The sequence below is a fragment of the Lonchura striata genome, chromosome 2 (genome assembly GCF_046129695.1).
Source record: "Lonchura striata isolate bLonStr1 chromosome 2, bLonStr1.mat, whole genome shotgun sequence".
In the NCBI taxonomy this organism is placed as follows: domain Eukaryota; kingdom Metazoa; phylum Chordata; class Aves; order Passeriformes; family Estrildidae; genus Lonchura; species Lonchura striata.
The window spans coordinates 114051926-114071054 of NC_134604.1; the positions used below are offsets into that span (position 1 = coordinate 114051926).

General features: G+C 44.2%; 1 protein-coding gene across 1 annotated transcript; it reads right to left on the reverse strand.

The window, feature by feature from the left end:
• Positions 1-2801: 2801 nt before the first annotated feature.
• On the reverse strand, positions 2802-17286 carry ETS2 (ETS proto-oncogene 2, transcription factor). The gene is made up of 10 exons (XM_021527474.2): positions 16857-17286; positions 13813-13884; positions 11042-11162; positions 9372-9491; positions 8717-8917; positions 8024-8107; positions 7124-7366; positions 6709-6972; positions 5939-6057; positions 2802-4363 (listed from the first exon to the last, which is right to left on the reverse strand). The coding sequence occupies exons 1-10, from the start codon at positions 17262-17264 to the stop codon at positions 4148-4150; spliced, it is 1848 nt and encodes a 615-aa protein (XP_021383149.2). The 5' UTR covers positions 17265-17286; the 3' UTR covers positions 2802-4147.
• Positions 17287-19129: the final 1843 nt, after the last annotated feature.

The window sequence follows — 19129 nt, forward strand, 5'->3', positions numbered from 1 at the left end:
GAGCCCTGGGGTGACTTTTTCACTCTTTTGGCATACAGGGACACCTTTTATTCCCTCTTTAGCCTTTTGAGCATTCATGTGTCTGGCATATGAACGTTGCTGCAGTCACATGGTGCTGTGAACACAGGGGGTTCAACTTGTGCTTCACTTCACACAGAGAAACAAAGAGAAGCATGAGACACAGGATAAACTCACATGGCCAAGGTCTGGCAATCCTTTACCCCATCAAAATTTGGGTCATCCTTGAAAACGGCATCAAAAGAGCCATGGAAGAGATGAGAGCTAGAAACAGAAGAAGGGCTGAATCCTGCATCCATTCTTTTGGTCCTTGGCATATTGACAACCAGCAGGGCCAGAAATGCTGAGAAATCTCCAGGTTTGTAGATAATGCTGAGTAGGTTCAGTAACCAAATGCCAGAGTGCTGGTGAGGAAATCCAGGAGGACCTCACAGGACACAAAAAGGTGGCAGGTGAGCATCAATGTAGGTTAATTTAAAGAAATCCACCCAAGGAAAAATAACCCAAGCTGAGTGTATGTGAAGCTAAACTTGGAAATGGTAGCTACCAGAAAATGGATCGCTGACAACTCTCTGAAGTCATCAGCTCAGTGAGCAAGGACTGCCAAAAACCAAAAAAAGCATAAGGGTACAGATAAAACAGCTTTGTTCTGCTGCTGAGCACAGCACTGGTGTGCCCTCACCTCAGAGCCTGGTGAGGTGCTGGTCTCCAGGGCTTGAAGACAAGTCAGTAGAGCGTGGTCAAGCAGGCTCCTTCCTTTTATACTGGACAAGGTGAGAAATCCCAAAGTTAGAAGGAAAAGAAACAGGCAGAGCATCCCTTCCAAGAGGCCAAGCACCGTGAGGGGATGTGGGTTCACTTGGGGAACCACCAAGGGAGTGGCCAGGTTTGCTCAATCCTCCTGCCACTGGTGCAGATAAAGGATGAAGCACTGGGGTGAGTGATCCATCATCTGCCCCATCCTCAGTCCTCCCCTGCACCCGGCTGTGGCACACAGCTCAGACTGAGGGTGAGTGTGAGAATAAGGAGCAGCTGACAGATGTTTCCCAGAAAAGTCCCCTGGACACTGAGCATTTGTAGCTCACAGGTTTCCCAACCCAGAGGTGGTGTTTTACTTGGGATGGAATTCTACTTTTTTCTTTTTTTTTTTTTTTCAATAATAATAATTAAAAAAAGCAAATACTTTGAAGTCAAACTCTGTTATTAGAGGTGATATGCCAGCCATGGGGAGGTGCCAGCTGCAAGACTTTGTTTTGACTGCTGCCTCATGAGGAAAGCTGGCAGCTGGGAGCACAGGGAGGCATGTCCTGAAGAAGGTGAAGAATTCAGCCAGACTGCTTTCAACAGCCTCTTTGATGCTGGGTGGCTGAGAACACAGAGCAGGGCTTTCTGTGTGTGCTGTGACAAAATATCCTTTAATGACTGGGTCACCCTGGGCTACAGCTTGAACCCCTGTGTGGACCCATTCCAGTGCAGGAGAGCAGGTTTTCATGGAATAGATCACACAGAACCACTGATCTCCAAAATCATCGAGTCCCAGCTGTGCCCCATCCCCACCTTGTCCCCAGCCCAGAGCACTGCGTGCCACCTCCAGGGATGGGGACTCCACCACCTCCCTGGGCAGCCCCTTCCAATGGTTTTGCTTGGACATCTTTACTCCTTCCAATCACACTAGTGTGGGTTGCATGGATCAGGATACTTCTACTACCATGGAATTTCTTTTTTTCTGCTGGGGGAGGAAAATAAGCAACTTTCCTTTAGCCTCTAATTTGGAGCCTTCAATGATCACCCACGCAAGAGACAGCCATGGTTAAATAAAGAAACACTTCTGTGTTCAGGGAAAGAAGGCTGCAAATGGGACTTGACCAGGTTGAGAAGATAATTAGTGCTCAGCAGCCATGGTGTGAGACAGGGGGAATAAAGAAAATCTCACATTCATCATGACAGCCCATACTTTATTTTGATGCAAAATAAGTAATTCCCTCAGGATCAGGGCCACACATAGCACTACCCCTTCCACGGCCAAGGGCTGGAAGGGGATAATCTTTAAGGTCCCTTCCAACCCAAACCATTCTATGATTCTTTTCCTTCACAAGGGCAAGAAAAACTAAGACTGAAGGACAAGGAAAAATAAGTCTGCAGCTGTTTAGGGCTGACCAGGGGGCCAACCCTTTCAACTCCTCCCCTTTAGAAAGGCCCATTCCCCAAAATACCCCAAGCCCATGGTTTTCACATGGTCAGTACACCAAAAGCAAGACACAGTTTGGTAGAAAGATCAAGAGGCTTAGGGGCCAGCGTTATTTAGTATCTCTATTTTTTACTTTTGAAATGTGTGGAAATGTTTCTGCATTTCCTGCTTCTCTGCAAGGAGGGAGGAAGGAGAGGATGATGGAGAGAGCAGGGCTCCTTTGCACAGGATAGGAACAGTTCAAGCTAAACTTGTCTTCCCACCTGTGTTTTTCCATAGCTTCCCCCACCACTTTACACACTCCTTCACACCACAGAACTGTCAGTTTTCTTTCAGAGGCACAACACAAAGGTGTTAACTCAAATTTCTATCCAGAGAGTGTGGTTGCATCCATCTAGCTCAGCTCCAGACCAGCCTGTGCACTCTTATTTTCTCCAATAAGCCCTAAGCCTGGCTGGTTATTTTCTTTTTGGGTTACTTTTTTCATCCTGCAGCTCTTGAGGGTGGTGGCAGCAGAAAGGACACGGACTGAACCAACAAACAAACAAGGAAGGAACGCCTCTGAAACTTTCCAGATCAAAAGGCACACACAAAATTTTCTTTTCAAGAGGTTTTAATGAAGAGTCATATTTTTAAACCTCTCACACTGTACAACACATTTAACTGTACATCAAGCTCAGATAAAAAATAAAGCTTTCTTACAAAGTACGTTTTTCCAGTGATTTTTTTTCTTTTTTTTATTTTTTGCAGTAAAAATAGCTGCTACATAAAACCCTCCTGATCTTTGAAAAGGAGTCACAGTTATTTCCAAAAATAGAATTCATATTTTAGTCATACAGAATAAACTGCAGGAAGAGACAAGTGAACTGAAAAAATAAGGCTTGTATATAAATTTCTTTTTAAAAGTACATGCATAGAAGTTGAAAAACATATGCCATTTATAAAGAAAAAAAGGTAATTTTACCCATATTAATATTTTTATTTTTCAGTTAGAGAAGAAACCACAAACAGGCCCTTTTATGTCCCAGAATACACCATTAGTTTCCTGTAAAAATGCCAAAATGCACAAAGAATTGCCAACTTCAGTCCTGGCAAAATCCTGAGCCCGGCCTCCCCTCCCTGCCCCCCCCCAATGCATGCACACTGAGCATAGAACTTCTGCTGTCTCTCAGGCCAATTAAATATTTGCAGAAGGTTGTATATCCTAGACAAACATGAACTGCCCCCCCACCCCACATCTGATAAGTTTACATTCATCCTATTTCAAAACACACATACAATTAGTTTAATTTACACTATACAGTATCTGTTAAATAGGAACATCAGAGTTTCCAAAGGAATCACAGAGTATATACAAACTTAATATTGAAATGGTGTGATTTTCCTTCCCTTCTTTTAAAGGGTGGGTTTGTTTTTTTTTTTTTTGTTAACAGTTGCTACATTTGGTTTTGGACACGAGAGTGTTTATGTACCTATGCAGCACATTTCTGGAGTAGTAACAATAATAACAACAACAACAAAACGTGCTTTGAAACAAAACTAATACCGGTCTCCTTACTGCTCGCTTAAAATAAATTAGTTTGTTTTTAAATAAACTGCACGAGGACGGCGCTGTTTCAAAAACATCCCAGAGCCAAGAGCTCTGCGGCATCGCCGCTTTCTCGCAGCCAACCTTTGGTTTCACAGCCAGCCCCATCCTCCCAGGGCAGTGCCAAAGCGCTTCGCAGGGCGGGGCGGGCAGCACAACGCCGAGCCCGGAGCACCCCCGTGTCTCCATCCAGGGCTGCGCCCGCTCCCCCGGAGCCCCGCCGAGCCCCGGCGGCCGCGGCCGTCCCGCTCCCCGCGTCACACAGTGGGGAAGGTCCCGCTCGGCCTCCCCCGGAGCGCGGCTCCGGCCATTGTCCCCACTGGCGGCTCCAGACGCGCAAGCCGGGCCTGGGATCAGTCCTCGGTGTCGGGCTGCACGCCCAGCATGGCGTGCAGCTCCTCGGGGGTGTAGCCCAGCAGGTTGTGCAGGTCGCAGACGAAGCGGTACACGTAGCGCTTGCCCGACGTCTTGTGGATGATGTTCTTGTCGTAGTAATAGCGCAGGCCCCGGCTCAGCTTCTCGTAGTTCATCTTGGGCTTGTTCTTCCTCCTCCCCCACCGCCGTGCCACCTGGCGGAAGGCAAAATCCATTCCAAATTTGTTACGACTCATCTGCTTCTTTGTGGCTGATTAAATAAAACCCTTCCTCAGTCACAGCAGTTTATTTGCTCTGGATGGCCCAACCTCACAAAAGAAGAGCTGGTGACTGACCCCACCAGAGACCTCAACAGCAGCTCAACCTCACAAGAGAAGAGCTGGTGACTGATCCCACAAGAGACCTCAACAGCAGCTCAGCCTCACAAGAGAAGAGCTGGTGACTGACCCCACAAAAGACCTCAGCAGCAGCTCCAGGAGAAGGCGACTGACAGCAAAGGTCACCCATGGGAGATGGCCCAGCTGTCACCCAGAATCAGACAGATTTTACTCCAAAAGACTTGAAAGGTGTGAGTTTCAAGCCCCAGAAATAATTTAACTTATAGGGAACTCTGAATCTCACCCTAAGCCTTTGGTGTTGTTATGCTAAGTTATCAAAGTTGTGCTCCCCTCTTGGTTACTTGTTTCCCCTCTGTGGCTATAGTTCTAGAATGTTCTACCCTCACATGTATAAATAAATAAATAAATAAATAAATAAATTGCTTCCCCTTTATCTCAGGTCCTGGGATCCTGCCCCTCATACTGTGCTCCACGTTTGTTGTTTTCACCCTTTATTGAAAGTTCCTTTTGGGCAACTCCTTCAAACCTGCTCCTTCTCATTTTCACCACCCTTGCCCTGAAGTCAGGGAACCAGAGAGGTTTGTCACAGCCACCCTCGCTGCAACAGCCTCCAGTTTGTAGGGGATGGGCCAAAACATGTTTAAGGAGGCCAGGTTTATGGAGAAACCACAGAATATTCCAAGCTGCCAGTGTCCCACAGGGACCAAAGTCTAATTCCTGGCCCTGCACTTCACCACTCCAAGAAACACAGAATATCCTGAGCTGGAAGGAGTCACAGAACCAACCAGGCTGGAAAAGCCCTTTGAGATCAAGCCCAGGCCAACACCACCTTGTCATCCAGACCATGGCATTGAGTGCCACATCCAGTCCTGCCTCAAACGCCCCAAGGACAGTGACTCCACCACCAGTCCAGCTCCTAGCCCTGCACAGGATAAACCCACAAATCACAGAATGCCCTGAGCTGGAAGGGACCCACAAGGATCCAAGCCCAGCTCCTGTCCCTGCACAGACACCCCAACAATCCCACCCTGTGCCCGAGAGTTCTGCCCAAACACTCCTAGAGCTCTGGCACAATCTGCTCTCTCAAAAAACACTGTTTTACCATTGACTGGCTATCAGGCAGCAGGGGACAACTCTACTGGAAGTTCAATGCTATGAAGTTCTTTGGAGCTCATTACTCCTCTCCCCTCTTTTCTCTTTTTTTAAATCTAGAAGTTTCACTGGACTTTTTACGCCATCTCTTAATACAACAATTTTCCTACTGGTAACAGTATCAGGAAATGAAAATGCATCACTTTTAATGAGTGAAGTTCCCAAAACACTTCAAAAGCAGCACTACCATATTTGATGCGATATCTATATCCAAGACTGGGCTCACAGATGTCAGATCAGACCCCAAAATCTTTGTTTTCACCCCAATTAGCCACATACCTCATCTGGGTCAGCAAGTTTAAATTCCCATCCATCTCCTGTCCAGCTAATGAATGACTGACAGGACTTGTCAGTCAGTAACTCCAGAAGGAATTGCCACAGCTGGATAGGTCCACTGCCTGTTGGGAAAGAGGAGACACAGAAAAACCACAAATTAATACCTCTGCCAGCTCTAACCACAACCAACGTATATGACCAGACTGGTATCACAGACCTAGTAATTAATCTGATTTATCTTTTTTATAGACCAGCAAGAAGCCTAAGGTTTTAATCTATAGCACAAATCTGCTATTACCCATGTGAAAACGAAGTCAGGTTTTTCATGGAAACAAAGGATTTGACAAAAATTATGGCTTTCCCTCTTGCATGGATCCTTTAACCCTCACTCCCACCTCCCAAACAGCTGCATGTTGAGCCCCAGGGCTTGTCCTAAAGTCTTGGCTTGGCAAAGAACCTACAGGAAAAATCCAATTTCAACAAGGACTACAGCAACAAGGCCTTAACAACACCTGTGGGAATTTTCAAATCTGGGAGGTTTTGTCCAAGCTCCCCTCTTTTTCAAACAGATCAAAAAGTGCATTTGATTTTTACTTGATCTGACGTGCCTGCTTGCTCTTGCTGTAGGTGGATAAACCCCCAGACTTAGTTTACTAAACATATAAAATTGAAATTCTTTGTGACTAGTGGTCTCTACCTCCCGTGGCACACATTTGGAGGGAACACTGACATTACATAGAAAACAGGAGTGACCATTCTGCCTCACCACTCACCAGTAAAGCCAGCCAGGATGGCTGCTGGTATAACTGGTTTTCCTTGCTCCACAGGATCACTCCTCTCCTGAATGTAGTCTTTGAAGGACATGGTAGGTTTGCTCAGGCACAGGGACTGGCTGCAGTCATCCTCAAAGCTCTCGTAGGATGGCACACGCTGCAAATCCACCAGGGAGGATTGGCTGTTCCAGGACTGCAGCATGGAATCCGAGCTCTCGTAGCTCTCGGCGCCACTGTCGCTGGATTCGTGCTCTCTCAGCTTGCCTTCATCCAACAAAACAATGAAATAAATCAAACAGCAAGTGAGGGTGGCATCTTTCCCTCCCCCTCAATCCAGCCTGTCCATATAAAAATCATGCAGAGGCATTCAGAACGTGGCCTTGGCCCCGTGGTTATCGTGCAGGTAACGACTCACCGGAGTTGTCCATCAGCAAATTGAGATTGCTCCTTGGGAAATCTTGGTTAACTGCACAGTAGTTCACACCAACAGCATCTGCTTGGGTTTTTGGGAACAATGGGAAGTCTTGTTCTGGGTTGAGGAGACTCGGTGCCGTGGAAGTCTGACAGACGTCAGTCAGGAGACTGGGTTTGGGATAACTGAGGGGTTTAGGGTATCCAGGCATTTGCATTCCATAGGAATTCTGATCTACGTTAACAGCTGAAAAAAGAAACCAAAGAATTAGATGATTTTTTTCCCCTGGAGACCCTTAAACAAACTAATACACTAAATACACCAAATCAGATTCTGCAAATCTCCCTCTCGAACTTGCCAGCCACAAATGCCCATTGTTCACTCTTCAAGGAAACAACAGAAAAAACTGGGAAAGTTTAAGTGATTTTGAGCAAGGCTCTCCCCATTAAGTGGTGTAATCAGGCTGAGCTGAAGCCTGACTGTGGCAGAATTAAACACAGCATCAATCAAACAATCTGAGGGAGCCAGCACTGCATCCCACACACTCCCAACAGCTCTAGCACAATTCCAGAACCTTTAAAAAGGCCTAAACAGAATTCTTACTGCTTCCCAGTTTTTGTCTCAGTTTGCTAGAGATGGGAGTGGTCATTCTGCTCCACAGATGGAGGGCTTGGCATAGCAACAGGAAATTTCATTTTCTCAAAGCCTTTGCTCTTCAAATGATTTCCAATATAAATTAGGTGACAACTGAACAATACAAGGAAAGAAGGCTGGAGCAGCTGAAGTCAAATGTTCTCCTCAAGCACAGTAACTATTCTGGTGCTTTTTGTTTCTACCCTGAAATCTGCGACACACTTAGAATAAACCGAGAGATGCAAACTATGAATTTTTAAAAATACTTACTTAAGGAATTATTATTGACCCAGTGAGGAACTGAAGTGAGGTGAGAGTTCTCCACATATTGATCCTGTGTCTTCTCTTGGCTGTCTGGGGAGAGGAGAAAAAGAGAAAATTTGGGTTTATAGTTTTAAAGACCTGAACTGTATGCCATGGAAAGCTTCTGACTCTTGTGAGTACTTTGGGGTCACCATTCACAAAAAATTTAGTATCATGCTCTATTTGCATTGCATTCTCTCTCATGATAGAAATCACACCAAAAATACCCCACCAACTTCCAACAGGCTTTAAAACCACCACACCAAGTGAATTATCCCATAAAACTTAAAACCAACAATAACTGCAATGTGCTTTAAGGTCCAACTGTTGGTTAACTTTGTATTTATGAGGTTAACTGTTTTATTTATGGGGTATTTACAGTGGTTGCACCCCAATCTTATTCCAGTGATCTTCCCAAATAAAACCTGCCCACAAATGCAGTCAGCCTGCACACAGAATGTCTGCAGCCATCTGCATCTGTGCTTTGCATACCAAGGATGTACCGACAGTGCTGATAATGCTTTTATTAAGCAAGTTTTAAAGTTTGAGTTTTCATATGTAATAAAACCCTTCATAGTGAAACCAGCGTTGAAATCGAGCCCCACTGCTGTTTCTCTTAGGAGAGCCCTAAACCAAAGCTTTTTCTGGCTCTCTAACTACCTTTGATCATCTGTTCCAGGTGCTCCCACAGAATATCACCCACAAAGTCAGGGGCCAGTTCCAGGAAACGCTCTTTGCCCAGGTTGCACAAGTCTTGGCCACTCATAAGAAACTGATGGAAGTTCACATTTGCCAAGCTGAACTCATTGGTAGCCCATGAAAGCCACTGGCAAACTTGTTGCTCAGTCCACAGCCAGGGATCTGCAAGACAGGAAGGATCCAACATTTAGAGATAACTCCTGGCCTTATCAAATAATCTTCCTTAGAACGCAGTGAATTTAAAAAAAAAATGTAGCCAAGTTATTGAGTTCTGAATGAATTCAGAATGAATGTATTCTTGAATTTATAAAAAAAACAAAACAACCCAAACAACTCAGTTCTCTCTTTTCTTTCTGCATTCACTTGCAACCAGAGATGTCCTCAGCTTGGCTTGACTCTCTCATGCTGCCAAAGCATGAGCTCTCCATGCACCCATTTTTAACCAGCAGCAAGTCTGGCCTTTCCAAGGCAAGCTGTGCCAGATTCACATAGGATCCATTCTTGTATTTCCTACTGACATCATCCTTTCCTTTTCAAAGAGCAGCTATTCAGCCTCCTCCTTAGCATTAAAAAAAAAAAAATAAAAAAAAAAAGCTTATAAATAGCAAACACTTACTATTTGGGATACCCAGCCGACACTGTTCCTTTGTGAAACCACTGAAAGTATCTTTCAGGGCCTGACTCATCACAGCCTTGCTGCACGGGGTTAACAGAGGCAATTCACAGTTGTTCGACTCTGCAGGAAAAGAGAAGGGGTGCAGGGGAGGAAGAAGGCACATTAACTTCAGGGCACTGAAAGGAGTGACTGGTTTTTGCTATCTAAAGAATTAAAAAAAAAAAAAAAAGCTAAAAAGTTGTTGTTTTAAAAACAGAGATCACCATGCTCTAAAATCTCTGTGCTACTCATTTGGTAAGATTGCATCACTAATTAGAGCTTTGCAGCTTTCCATGCATAGATCCTTATTTACTCTCAGCAGTTACATAAAGTGCCTTTGTTGCAGGGAAAACTTGATTATTTTTTTTAAGGGAAATGAGACTGCTTATTCCTCTTTTACTACCTATAATTTGCCCTGAGACTTCTTTGCAACTCCAGACAATCTTTATTTAATTTGAGAGCTAAGTTAACTGACAGCAGGGCTGTGAAGAGCCATCTTGCACCACTCAATACTGCATTTCAGACCTTATCACATCTCACCACCCAAGCACATGGTGCAATGGATTATTCCTTCATCTGGACCAAACAAGTGTGACTGGTAACAAGCTGGGGGTGAATAATGCACCAAACCACAAGGCTGGCACCATTATATGTCAGTAAAAATCACTGATCTACTTCTCTGACTTTCACATTTACAAGAAGATTCTATTTTAAGGATAAACTCAGCTCCCACTCAGCTTTTCTTATTGGTCAATTTTCCCCAGAAGATGCCTCATTTTATCACAGAATGATCTGGGCTGGAAGGGACCTTAAAGCCCATCCAGTGCCACCTCCTGCCATGGGCAGGGACACCTCCCACTGTCCCCGCTGCTCCTGGCAGGTTCCAAGTCAGCTCAGAGCTGTGCAGCTCTTCTTGCTCTCCCAGACTATCTACAGGCTGCACTTGTGCTTAACTTCTGCTTTTACCACACCCTTTTAATATCTGCAAGGACTTGCTTTGCTGACCAGAGCAGGCGACTGATTAGAATCACACTAGAACAAAGGAGCTGTGGTTTTCTGGGTTTGAGGGCTTGAGGTTTTTTTTTCTTTCCCTAAGGGGAGATAAAAGCAGCATCGGGTAAAATATCTACATTTTGATGTAGGGCACTCTTGGTGGGATACAGACCTACACACCCACAAAGAAAATAAAATAAAAAGCTTAAAACATCCCCACCTTGTTTTTGTTCAAGTAGGGAATAAAACATATTGAGATTTAACACCAGAGAACCAAAAAAGCTTTCAGAATATTGGCACTTTAATTATGATTGAGTTGTTGCAAATTTAAATACATAAAACTCTCTTTTTTTAAAGATTTTTTAATTCTTAGCTCTGCTTAAGCTCCTACTAAGGCTTCTTCCATGAAAAAACAGTCTATTAGGCTACTTCATCCCAGTTCCTTTTTCTTTTCAGTACAGAAAACAACAACTATCCACAAAGAAACTCACATTAATAAAACCAAGCATGTACACAGAAGTCTGTGTATTAAACCACATCTTTTGAGGGAAATTCACATTGCACACCCAGGAAATGTTAGTTAGACCCCAAAAATTTCTGCTCTGCTGACTGGACGAAGGAGCAAAGTGAGGATTTACCATAAGAAGTGGAATCAAATCCTGTTGGCACTTCCTGAAGGGTTTGGTCTTCGCTGAGTGAGAAAAAATATCCAGCAAAAAGCGAGTTTGAGCTGTCAAAGGTGTCAAACGCTGGCTGACGCTGCAAAGGATCAGAACAAACACAGAACCACGTAAGCATCTTGCTGCAGAGCTGTGAACTCCTCTGCTAGGAAGTGTCTGGGTTTGGTTTCCTAGATCTGGAGATCATGCACAACCACTATCTCAAATAAGCCAGCTTTGAAAAATAACCACAACGAGGGCACAGCTTGTGCTGAGTGAATAAAACCCACTGATAAGGGCCCTCGAGGTGGGGGATGTTCTGCAGCTTACAGTAAAGCCAAATCAAGATATTCTTAGCTTTTTCCTGTAATTGAGGCTTTTAACAATAGAGAATGTGTGTATTTATTTCCAGGTACATTTTAAAGAAATCCTCATTTCCTTTACCCTTTAAATTGATTATCCACTTGATGAGGATTTGATGGCAGATCAGTAAATCACGGGAAAACTGCCAGTGCAAAACCTACAGTAGATTTATGAATTTGGTTTTTTCTTCTAAAGGATAAAACTCATCTGAACCACATCACTCGAAGCTACACAGCCAGCTTTACAGGACTTGAGGAAGGATGTTGCAGCAACTTTTACACTTCTGCCTTACTGGATTTGCCAGCAATCACATTTTGAAGCCTTTCAAGTGCTCAGATGCTCAGTGAAACATTTCTACTTTCATTTCACAGCAAGGGATAAACAAGACTGATAAAAATGTTCCAGATAAAAGTGGATTCTGCTGATATACTGACATTCAAGAAATATTGTTATTTTTTGAAAACCTAACTCCTTTCAAACTTGACTTGAGCCAACTGTGTATGCCAGAAATACTGGTATGAAATTGCTAAATTCCCCCCACCCACTTTAGTCTTTGGGGGGCAGAAGGAATGTGAGCAGAGGAGGAAATAACTTCAAAAACAACTTATGAAACTTGCTTGTTAGTCACAGGGAAACCGTATCTGCAACCTCTTGAGGCAAAGATGGATAAAAGTTGCCACTGAGACTTTTCTCAAGGCACCTGAGGATAGAGCATTGCTCTGGAAAGCTGCAGCTGGCTCATGGCAGCTCCTGCCCTTCAAGCAGCTGGAGACAAAGGCAACTTGCAAATGTTTATTTGGTTTAGACAAACACTGATTTGCCAGTTTGTGCCAAAGGAGTGGATTTAGCTGAGGACAAGGCAAGGATTTTCCAGGGCAGTATTCACGTGCAATGCAAAAAGCAACCTAAACTATGCTCCTGGAACAGCAAATTAGGATTAATTTTCCCTCACATTACCTAACTTTTAATGTAAAAATCCTCTGGCCATCAAGGACAAATTGTGGACCTCTGTTTCAGGTACTCCCCAAATCAAAGCCAGCCCTTGGAAATGGATCATGTGTGAATAAAACAAATTAATAACAGCTGCCAAATTTGCTGGTAAAAGATTCTTTATACATTACTAGATAAAAGCTCTGACTCATCTCCAGGACCTAAAAGAAAGGGCAAGTTCTTTCAACACAATCTGGAAACTCCTGCATTTTGTGTAAATGGCTGACCCTTCTCCTGAGTCACTGGAAAAAATGCTGTGGCATGTGAATGAGTAAAATCCATACCGTGCTAGTTTCATATTTCAAAAGGGAGAAAATTAATGTGCAAGCATGTTCTTCATTTAATAGTAGTAAAAGAGGATAAACACTATGCAGAATGAATTCTGCCCGTCCTATCAGTTTCACAACTACTTTGTTGGGCTTTTCAATACATGCAATTATTGCAGAACGAAATAAAATGGAATGTGAACAGCTACAGCATAGCAGAACACAAATCTCTGACTTCATTCTGTGACAACTGAACACTCAGAAACTGCTTAGAGCAACCACTGTGTTAAGAGCACACAGATCTCTTGGGGACCTCTTGGATTTTCTTGTGAAGCAAAAAAAGGTTAAGAGGGGACATAAAGCATCAGAGCAGTCAGAATCCCAGAGCTGATTCTTCAAAGCATGGCCATTCCTCAAAGCTAATGAGAGCAGAAAGGGTCTCCCTATCCTTTACTTGGTTTACATTAATCAATGCTGTGTAAAAAATTGATTCGGGGATTAAAAGGCAACTTGCATTAATGGGGAGGGGGGAAAGCCCTTTAAGACTGAGCCTTTACAGTCTGCTGACCTCAGTTTGTAAATGCCTTTCAAAACAAGGTAACAGACACGGTCTATCTAAAGATAAAATAAATTGAATTATTTTTGGCGTTATTACAGTGTATTTGACTTCCATTAATAACAGTTATAAGTGAAAAACCAACTTTTAATCCAAACAAGGTTCAGGAAGGTACCAAACCTGACTAGACCTATCAGGACAAGCCTCTGCCAGCCTCATCAAATTAATGATACAAACCACTCCTGCTGCCCATCCTTTAACCTTTAGTTTGGCAGAAGTTCCAGCAACACCAGGAAATTTTAGCTCAGTTCTTGTCTACCCCTTTTAAATCCTTAGGATTTAGGGAATGGAGAGAGGGAGCATTCTTAGATTTGCACCTTCCTATTTCAGTCCTGCTTTTCACATCTCCGTGGAACTCAGTGGGAATACTCTGGCAGAAGATTAGAGGGGAGCAATTAAAGCTGTGCTCACTTGGCTTGTGCCATTCCTGTTCTAGCACTGCAGGAACACAACAGGAGCTCTGGCTGGGGGCTGCCCCAGCTGGGTTTGGGAGGTGACAGCTCCAGGGTACTCACCTTGAGCATTCCTCTGTACATGTTGGACACGGGAGCTACTTGATCCATGTTCCTGACCCCAAAGTCACTCATCTGGAAAAGGAGAGGTTCCCATTAGCACCACAGCCAAAGGAGGAGGAAGCAGATGTTACCAGATGTGCCCGACTGCTCTGGCTCAGGGCATGGAGCAGCTCTGGCAGTGAGATGCAGGGAAAGCTTTTCCAACATCCCAACCACACAGGGCTGCTCCCACCTTGTTTTTCAGCTGGGAGAGCTTCCACAGAATTTGTGTTTGCCTGCAAAGCCCACAGAAACCCCCTGCCCACCCAGTACCTGAATCTCTGGGGTATCTTCCAGCTTTTCACCCATTATCTTAGGTGATTGGTTTTCTGTTATTTTTGCTTGCTCTGTGCCCTCCCACAGGCCATGATTCACTTCAGACTTTGGCTTTCAGAGGAAGAGGAGTGACAGAGTGGCACCTTCACCTCCTGCATTCACCCCTTCATGAATAATCAGAAAAGCCAATTCCCAGTGCTCCCAACCTCCTGCCTTGACTACTTTTACTCCAAACCACATTATCTTGTAAATTTTCTAAACACAGGATTGATGTATTTATACAGCTTTAGAGGCCTTAAGTTTTAATGGAAAAGGGGCTTATGCAGTAAAATACCCTTTTTAAAGGGCTGATAATGGGGGCACTATCAATATGTTCATGCCACTGAAGTCAAACCTTTATCATATTGTCTTTATTACCAGGAACAGTTGTGTGAGGCCTGTGTGACTTTTCTCCTATATATCACTTAAGGAGAAGATTGATAAGATTAATATCCAATGGGAAAGATCAAACATAAGGAATAAAGCCAGTTTTATGGCCATTGTTCAGGTTTATCATGATGCTGCAACTCAGGTGTCAGTGAACTATACCTTATCAAGCCACACTCTTAATTTTCCTCCCCTTTTTTCACAGCATTGGGCTGAATTCCCTTGCCCCACAGCAACTGCCTGAAAATGTGCACTTGTACTTAAATAGCCACAGAGGACACTATCAAGATTTCCACAAAACTGTGATCACTTATTACAAGCCAAATCTATCACTTACCATGTTATCACAAGGAAAAAAAACATTCACTTTAAAATTCAGAAAAAAAATCGTAAATTAGGATCTTAACAAAATAAGCCCAGCTTGTTGAAAATGGCAACACATTCAAAAGCCATCCATACAAACAGAGAGGAAAATAAAAACATCCAACAGCCAAAGACAAGGAACCCTTTCATCCTCTTAAATAGCTGATCACTTAAAAATAAAACTAAAAAAAATAGCAAGAGTCTTTAACATGAAAGGCCTATTTCAACTTGACTGGGCCTTGTAATTGAAACAAAATAAATCAACTGACACTGAAAAGAATATTCATTAAGGTTACTCAAAAAGTGCAATCTACTGAATGTTTTTTACCTCAAACAGCACGTACAAATATTTGATCTAAATTACACATCTCATTGAGCAGCAAAGAATTTCACACAGCGTGAGTCTCACTCAGCAAGCATCCTAATCTGTTCATTAAATTTGCCACAGTTTAAACAACTGTTTAGCCTTGCATTTAGCTGGGCTTTTTAAAAAGTATATGGCAATTTCCAACACCCTTTGTTTTGCCATTGAATTCTGCCCTGGTGGCCAGGGATAACTAGCTTGGGGATTAGAGTATTTGTGAAAATATTGTATGTATATTCTGTAAGTTGAGGTCTGATCCCTGGTTAGGAGTACTAATAAGATTCCTGGCACTCGTGTGCAATTCTGACCTCTCCACAAATCCTGTTAGGCACTTCCCCATCCACTAAAAGGGCTGGGATTCTCTCCTTCCTGTCTTTTTTTTTTTTTTTTTCTGTTTCTTTAGAGACGTTTAGGGCCCTAAGACAAAAGGTTTATACCAAGTGTTGATTACACGGCATTGCTCATTAACCCAAGCCCCCATTTCTCCATGCTGGGTTTGTTCCGAAGGAAATCTTTGGGAAAAACGAGACACCGAGCTCCGGCTGAAAAACACATGGAGATCCTTAGCATGTTTTGCAACACTCCAGCTTTCTTCCTCCAGCCGAATATCTCCGGGAGAGGAATTTCTATATCCTCCGCTCATCCCACATCAGCTCTCTCCCCATCTGCAGCACAAATTTCCAGCCCTGACATACAAAACCCTTACGGACAGAGCTGGAAAGGCAACGTGGATGGGCACAGAGGGTTAAACCTGGCTTTCTGCTGGACTTAGCAAGCTGCTGGTTGAAGTTCAGAAAAGCTCAACACGGTGTGACTGGGCCTCACCTCCAACTCCTCCACTAATGCTGATGACTGCGACTTGCCAGCTATAATTGGTTTAACTGGCAGGACACCTTCCTCAACACCCCCGCATAGCTGAGTGGGTGAACCAGAACAGGGTCAACAGGATCAGGCACTTATTAACTAATTCTCCTGAATTCTGATCGCCTTCTTTCCAGCAGCAGCCAGGTGCCTGCGCACAGCTGGGCACAGCTGGGCAGCATCCACATGGAGAAGGGAAGCGCGCTGGCGTCCGCGATGGGTCTGATGTCCCTCCACTGTTATCCCTCCTTGGTTTTTCGGGGGGGATTTTTTTTTAGGGAAGAGAGCGGCCATGGGGGATATGATGCCTGGTTGTTGTTTTTCTTTTAAGCGGCAATTTTTTTTCAGGGGGGAACAAGCAGCCTCCTTGGGAAGAGGGTAGGAGAGAACGGCGTGCCCCGCGCAGCCCCGCCGGGAGCCAGCCCGGCTGCTCACACACATGACACACGCTTCGCCCACGGAGAAAAAACTTCGGTGGGCAGATCACACAGCCCAGCGTTCCTTTCTTTTTTTTTTTTTTTTTAAAGTCCTAACCAAATCCCATTAACCCCTTCCTGCCACAGCATCCCCCGGGGGATGATCCCCCGGCCGCCCTCCTCCGAGGCTGATCGGGGCTGTGATCGCCATCCCCGAGAGGAGAGCAGCAGCAGCCAGGCGGGCTCCCGGAGCACCGGGAGCCTTTTCCCCCTTTCCCCCGCTCCATCCCCCGCCTCACCTGGCCCCGCTGCCGGCGCTCCTGCGCTCCCTCCCCGGCGGCGTCCAAGGGATCGATGGAGGCGCCGCTGCCTCCGGGCGAGCCAAAATATCCTCGATGCGGCCAACAACAACAACACCACCAACAGCAGCAGCAGCAGCGCTGGTCCCGGCGGAGAATCCCGGCCGAAGCAGGGGCACAGGAGGGGCGGGATGCGGCGGGGAAGGCAGGCGGGTACCCGCGGCTGCCGGCCCGCGGGGATGCTGCGGGGATGCCGCGCTGGTTCCGCGCTGGTTCCGCGCTGGCTCCGCCGCCTCCGGGCTCCGCTCCGCGTTGTGCCGCCTGCCCGCCCTCGCAGGAGCTCTTAGCGGGCGGGGGGAGGCGGCCGAGCCCGCCTCCATCAAGCCCGGCCCCTCCGCCTGTTGTCATCGCTGGTACCCGCACAGCCGCGCTCCGCCGGCGCCGCGGATGCCCGGAGCGGCTCGCGGGGAACAAAACCTCTGGTTTATGTCTTTCCGAGAGATGGATGTTGAGGGTTCTTTTTTTTATTTTAATTTTAATTTATTTTTTATTCTAATTCTAATTTTAGTTGTAATTTTAATTTTAATTTTAATTCTAATTTTAGTTCTAATTTTTATTTTTATTTTTATTTTTATTTTTATTTTTATTTTTATTTTTATTTTTATTTTTATTTTTATTTTTATTTTTTTTTAAATTTTTATTTTTATTTTTATTTTTATTTTTATTTTTATTTTTATTTTTATTTTTATTTTTATTTTTATTTTATTCTAATTCTATTTTTATTTCTAATTCTAATTTTAATTCTAATTCTAATTCTAATTCTAATTCTAATTCTAATTCTAATTCTAATTCTATTTCTAATTCTAATTTTAATTCTAATTTTAATTCCAATTCTAATTCTAATTCTAATTTTAATTTCCTCCTCCTTTTTTTTTTATTTTGTTTCCTCCTTTCCCCACCACTATGCCTGAGATAATTCATGCTGGATGAATTATCTCATGTTTCATTCTTTTTTTTTTTTTTTTTTAAGTAATGCATCTCGACGAGATGGGAGAGATTAGGAGAGTTAAGCCCTAAAATTGCAAATGGAAATTACGTTTGTTTGGACATCGGGATGAATTTCTTTACAGAAAGGCTGATAAAGGCATTGGAACTGCCCAGGGAGATGGTGGAGTCACCATCCCTGGAAGTGTTCAAGGAGCATAGGCACTCGCTGCCATGCTTTGGTGCATGGTCAAAAGCTGCACTCGATGCTCTCAAATAATCTTTTCCAACATCATTTTGTGATTTTTCCTAAGTAAACTGCGACACTCGGTGCTGTGGAAGTTCAGTGATTATGTCATGTCGCACCTTCCGCAATTATTTTGGGGAGTTCTTAATATAAAACACGAGGAAGCTGCAGCCTGCGAATGGCAGATCCTGGCGCTGCTGCCTGTGAAACAGAGTTGGCGTTCCTCACACCTTGGGGGAAAAAATTTTGGTGCCCCTTGCAAAGTTGCAAGGAGCTCAGTGACACCAAAATGTAAAGTTGCTTTCTGCTGAATTTATTTTATCGAAATGAGCTCCCCCTGAGAGATTTTGTGGACAGGCAGGCAGGCCTGGGTGGCTTTTCTTAGGTTGGAGCCACCTAACTTGCCTGAGTCTCTTGCCACAGCACCTAAAAATGATTTATAATAATATTAAACACTTTGTGTGCCTTCAGACTAGGGACCCATGTGCCCTTCCCAGCTGCCCAGCCTGGCTGACCATTGGAACCATCCTTTCTTCTTGCTTCCCCCTTGACTTCCCTGGATTTGCAGTGAACACCAGGGATCCAAATTGCACTTAGAATCAAGCTTGCTGTTACACCTTGCTTTATTTAAAGTCTCACTTCAAATTAGCACTTGTGTCATAGGGTTGTAACTTTTCTTAAAATAAGAGCCCACTAACTGCTGTTTCTCAGCTCCTCACCAGATTTCAGCTGATCCTCTGCCTTTGCCTGTGAATATTTTTGCCATTAAAAAGCCACAGTTTCTTTGGCCTTGCTGGTGCAGTTGTCAGGGCTCCCTCCTGTATCTTCCAGCTATTTTTGGCTGCAGCAAAAACTGGATTTTTTTTTTCAGTGTTTCTTTCAAACTCTTCAGAAAACTTTCTCCTTAGTAAAGCAGGATATATTTCATCCCTTAGGGTCAAATGTTACCGGGAAAATTGTGACAGTCTACTTTGAGAGGCTTAAAGAAGTGTCTTGATTATGCCAATGACATTTCTTACTCCAGGAGAGCCCTGATCTAATA

Coding starts and splice junctions, on each gene's coding strand:
- ETS2 (XM_021527474.2), bottom strand. CDS start 17,264: ATGACAACAGGCGGAGGGGCCGGGCTTGATGGAGGCGGGCTCGGCCGC. Junction 8,108..8,716: donor CCTGGAACAGATGATCAAAG/GTAGTTAGAGAG, acceptor TCCTCTCCCCAG/ACAGCCAAGAGAAGACACAG. Junction 6,973..7,123: donor TTTGCTGATGGACAACTCCG/GTGAGTCGTTAC, acceptor TGTTGGATGAAG/GCAAGCTGAGAGAGCACGAA.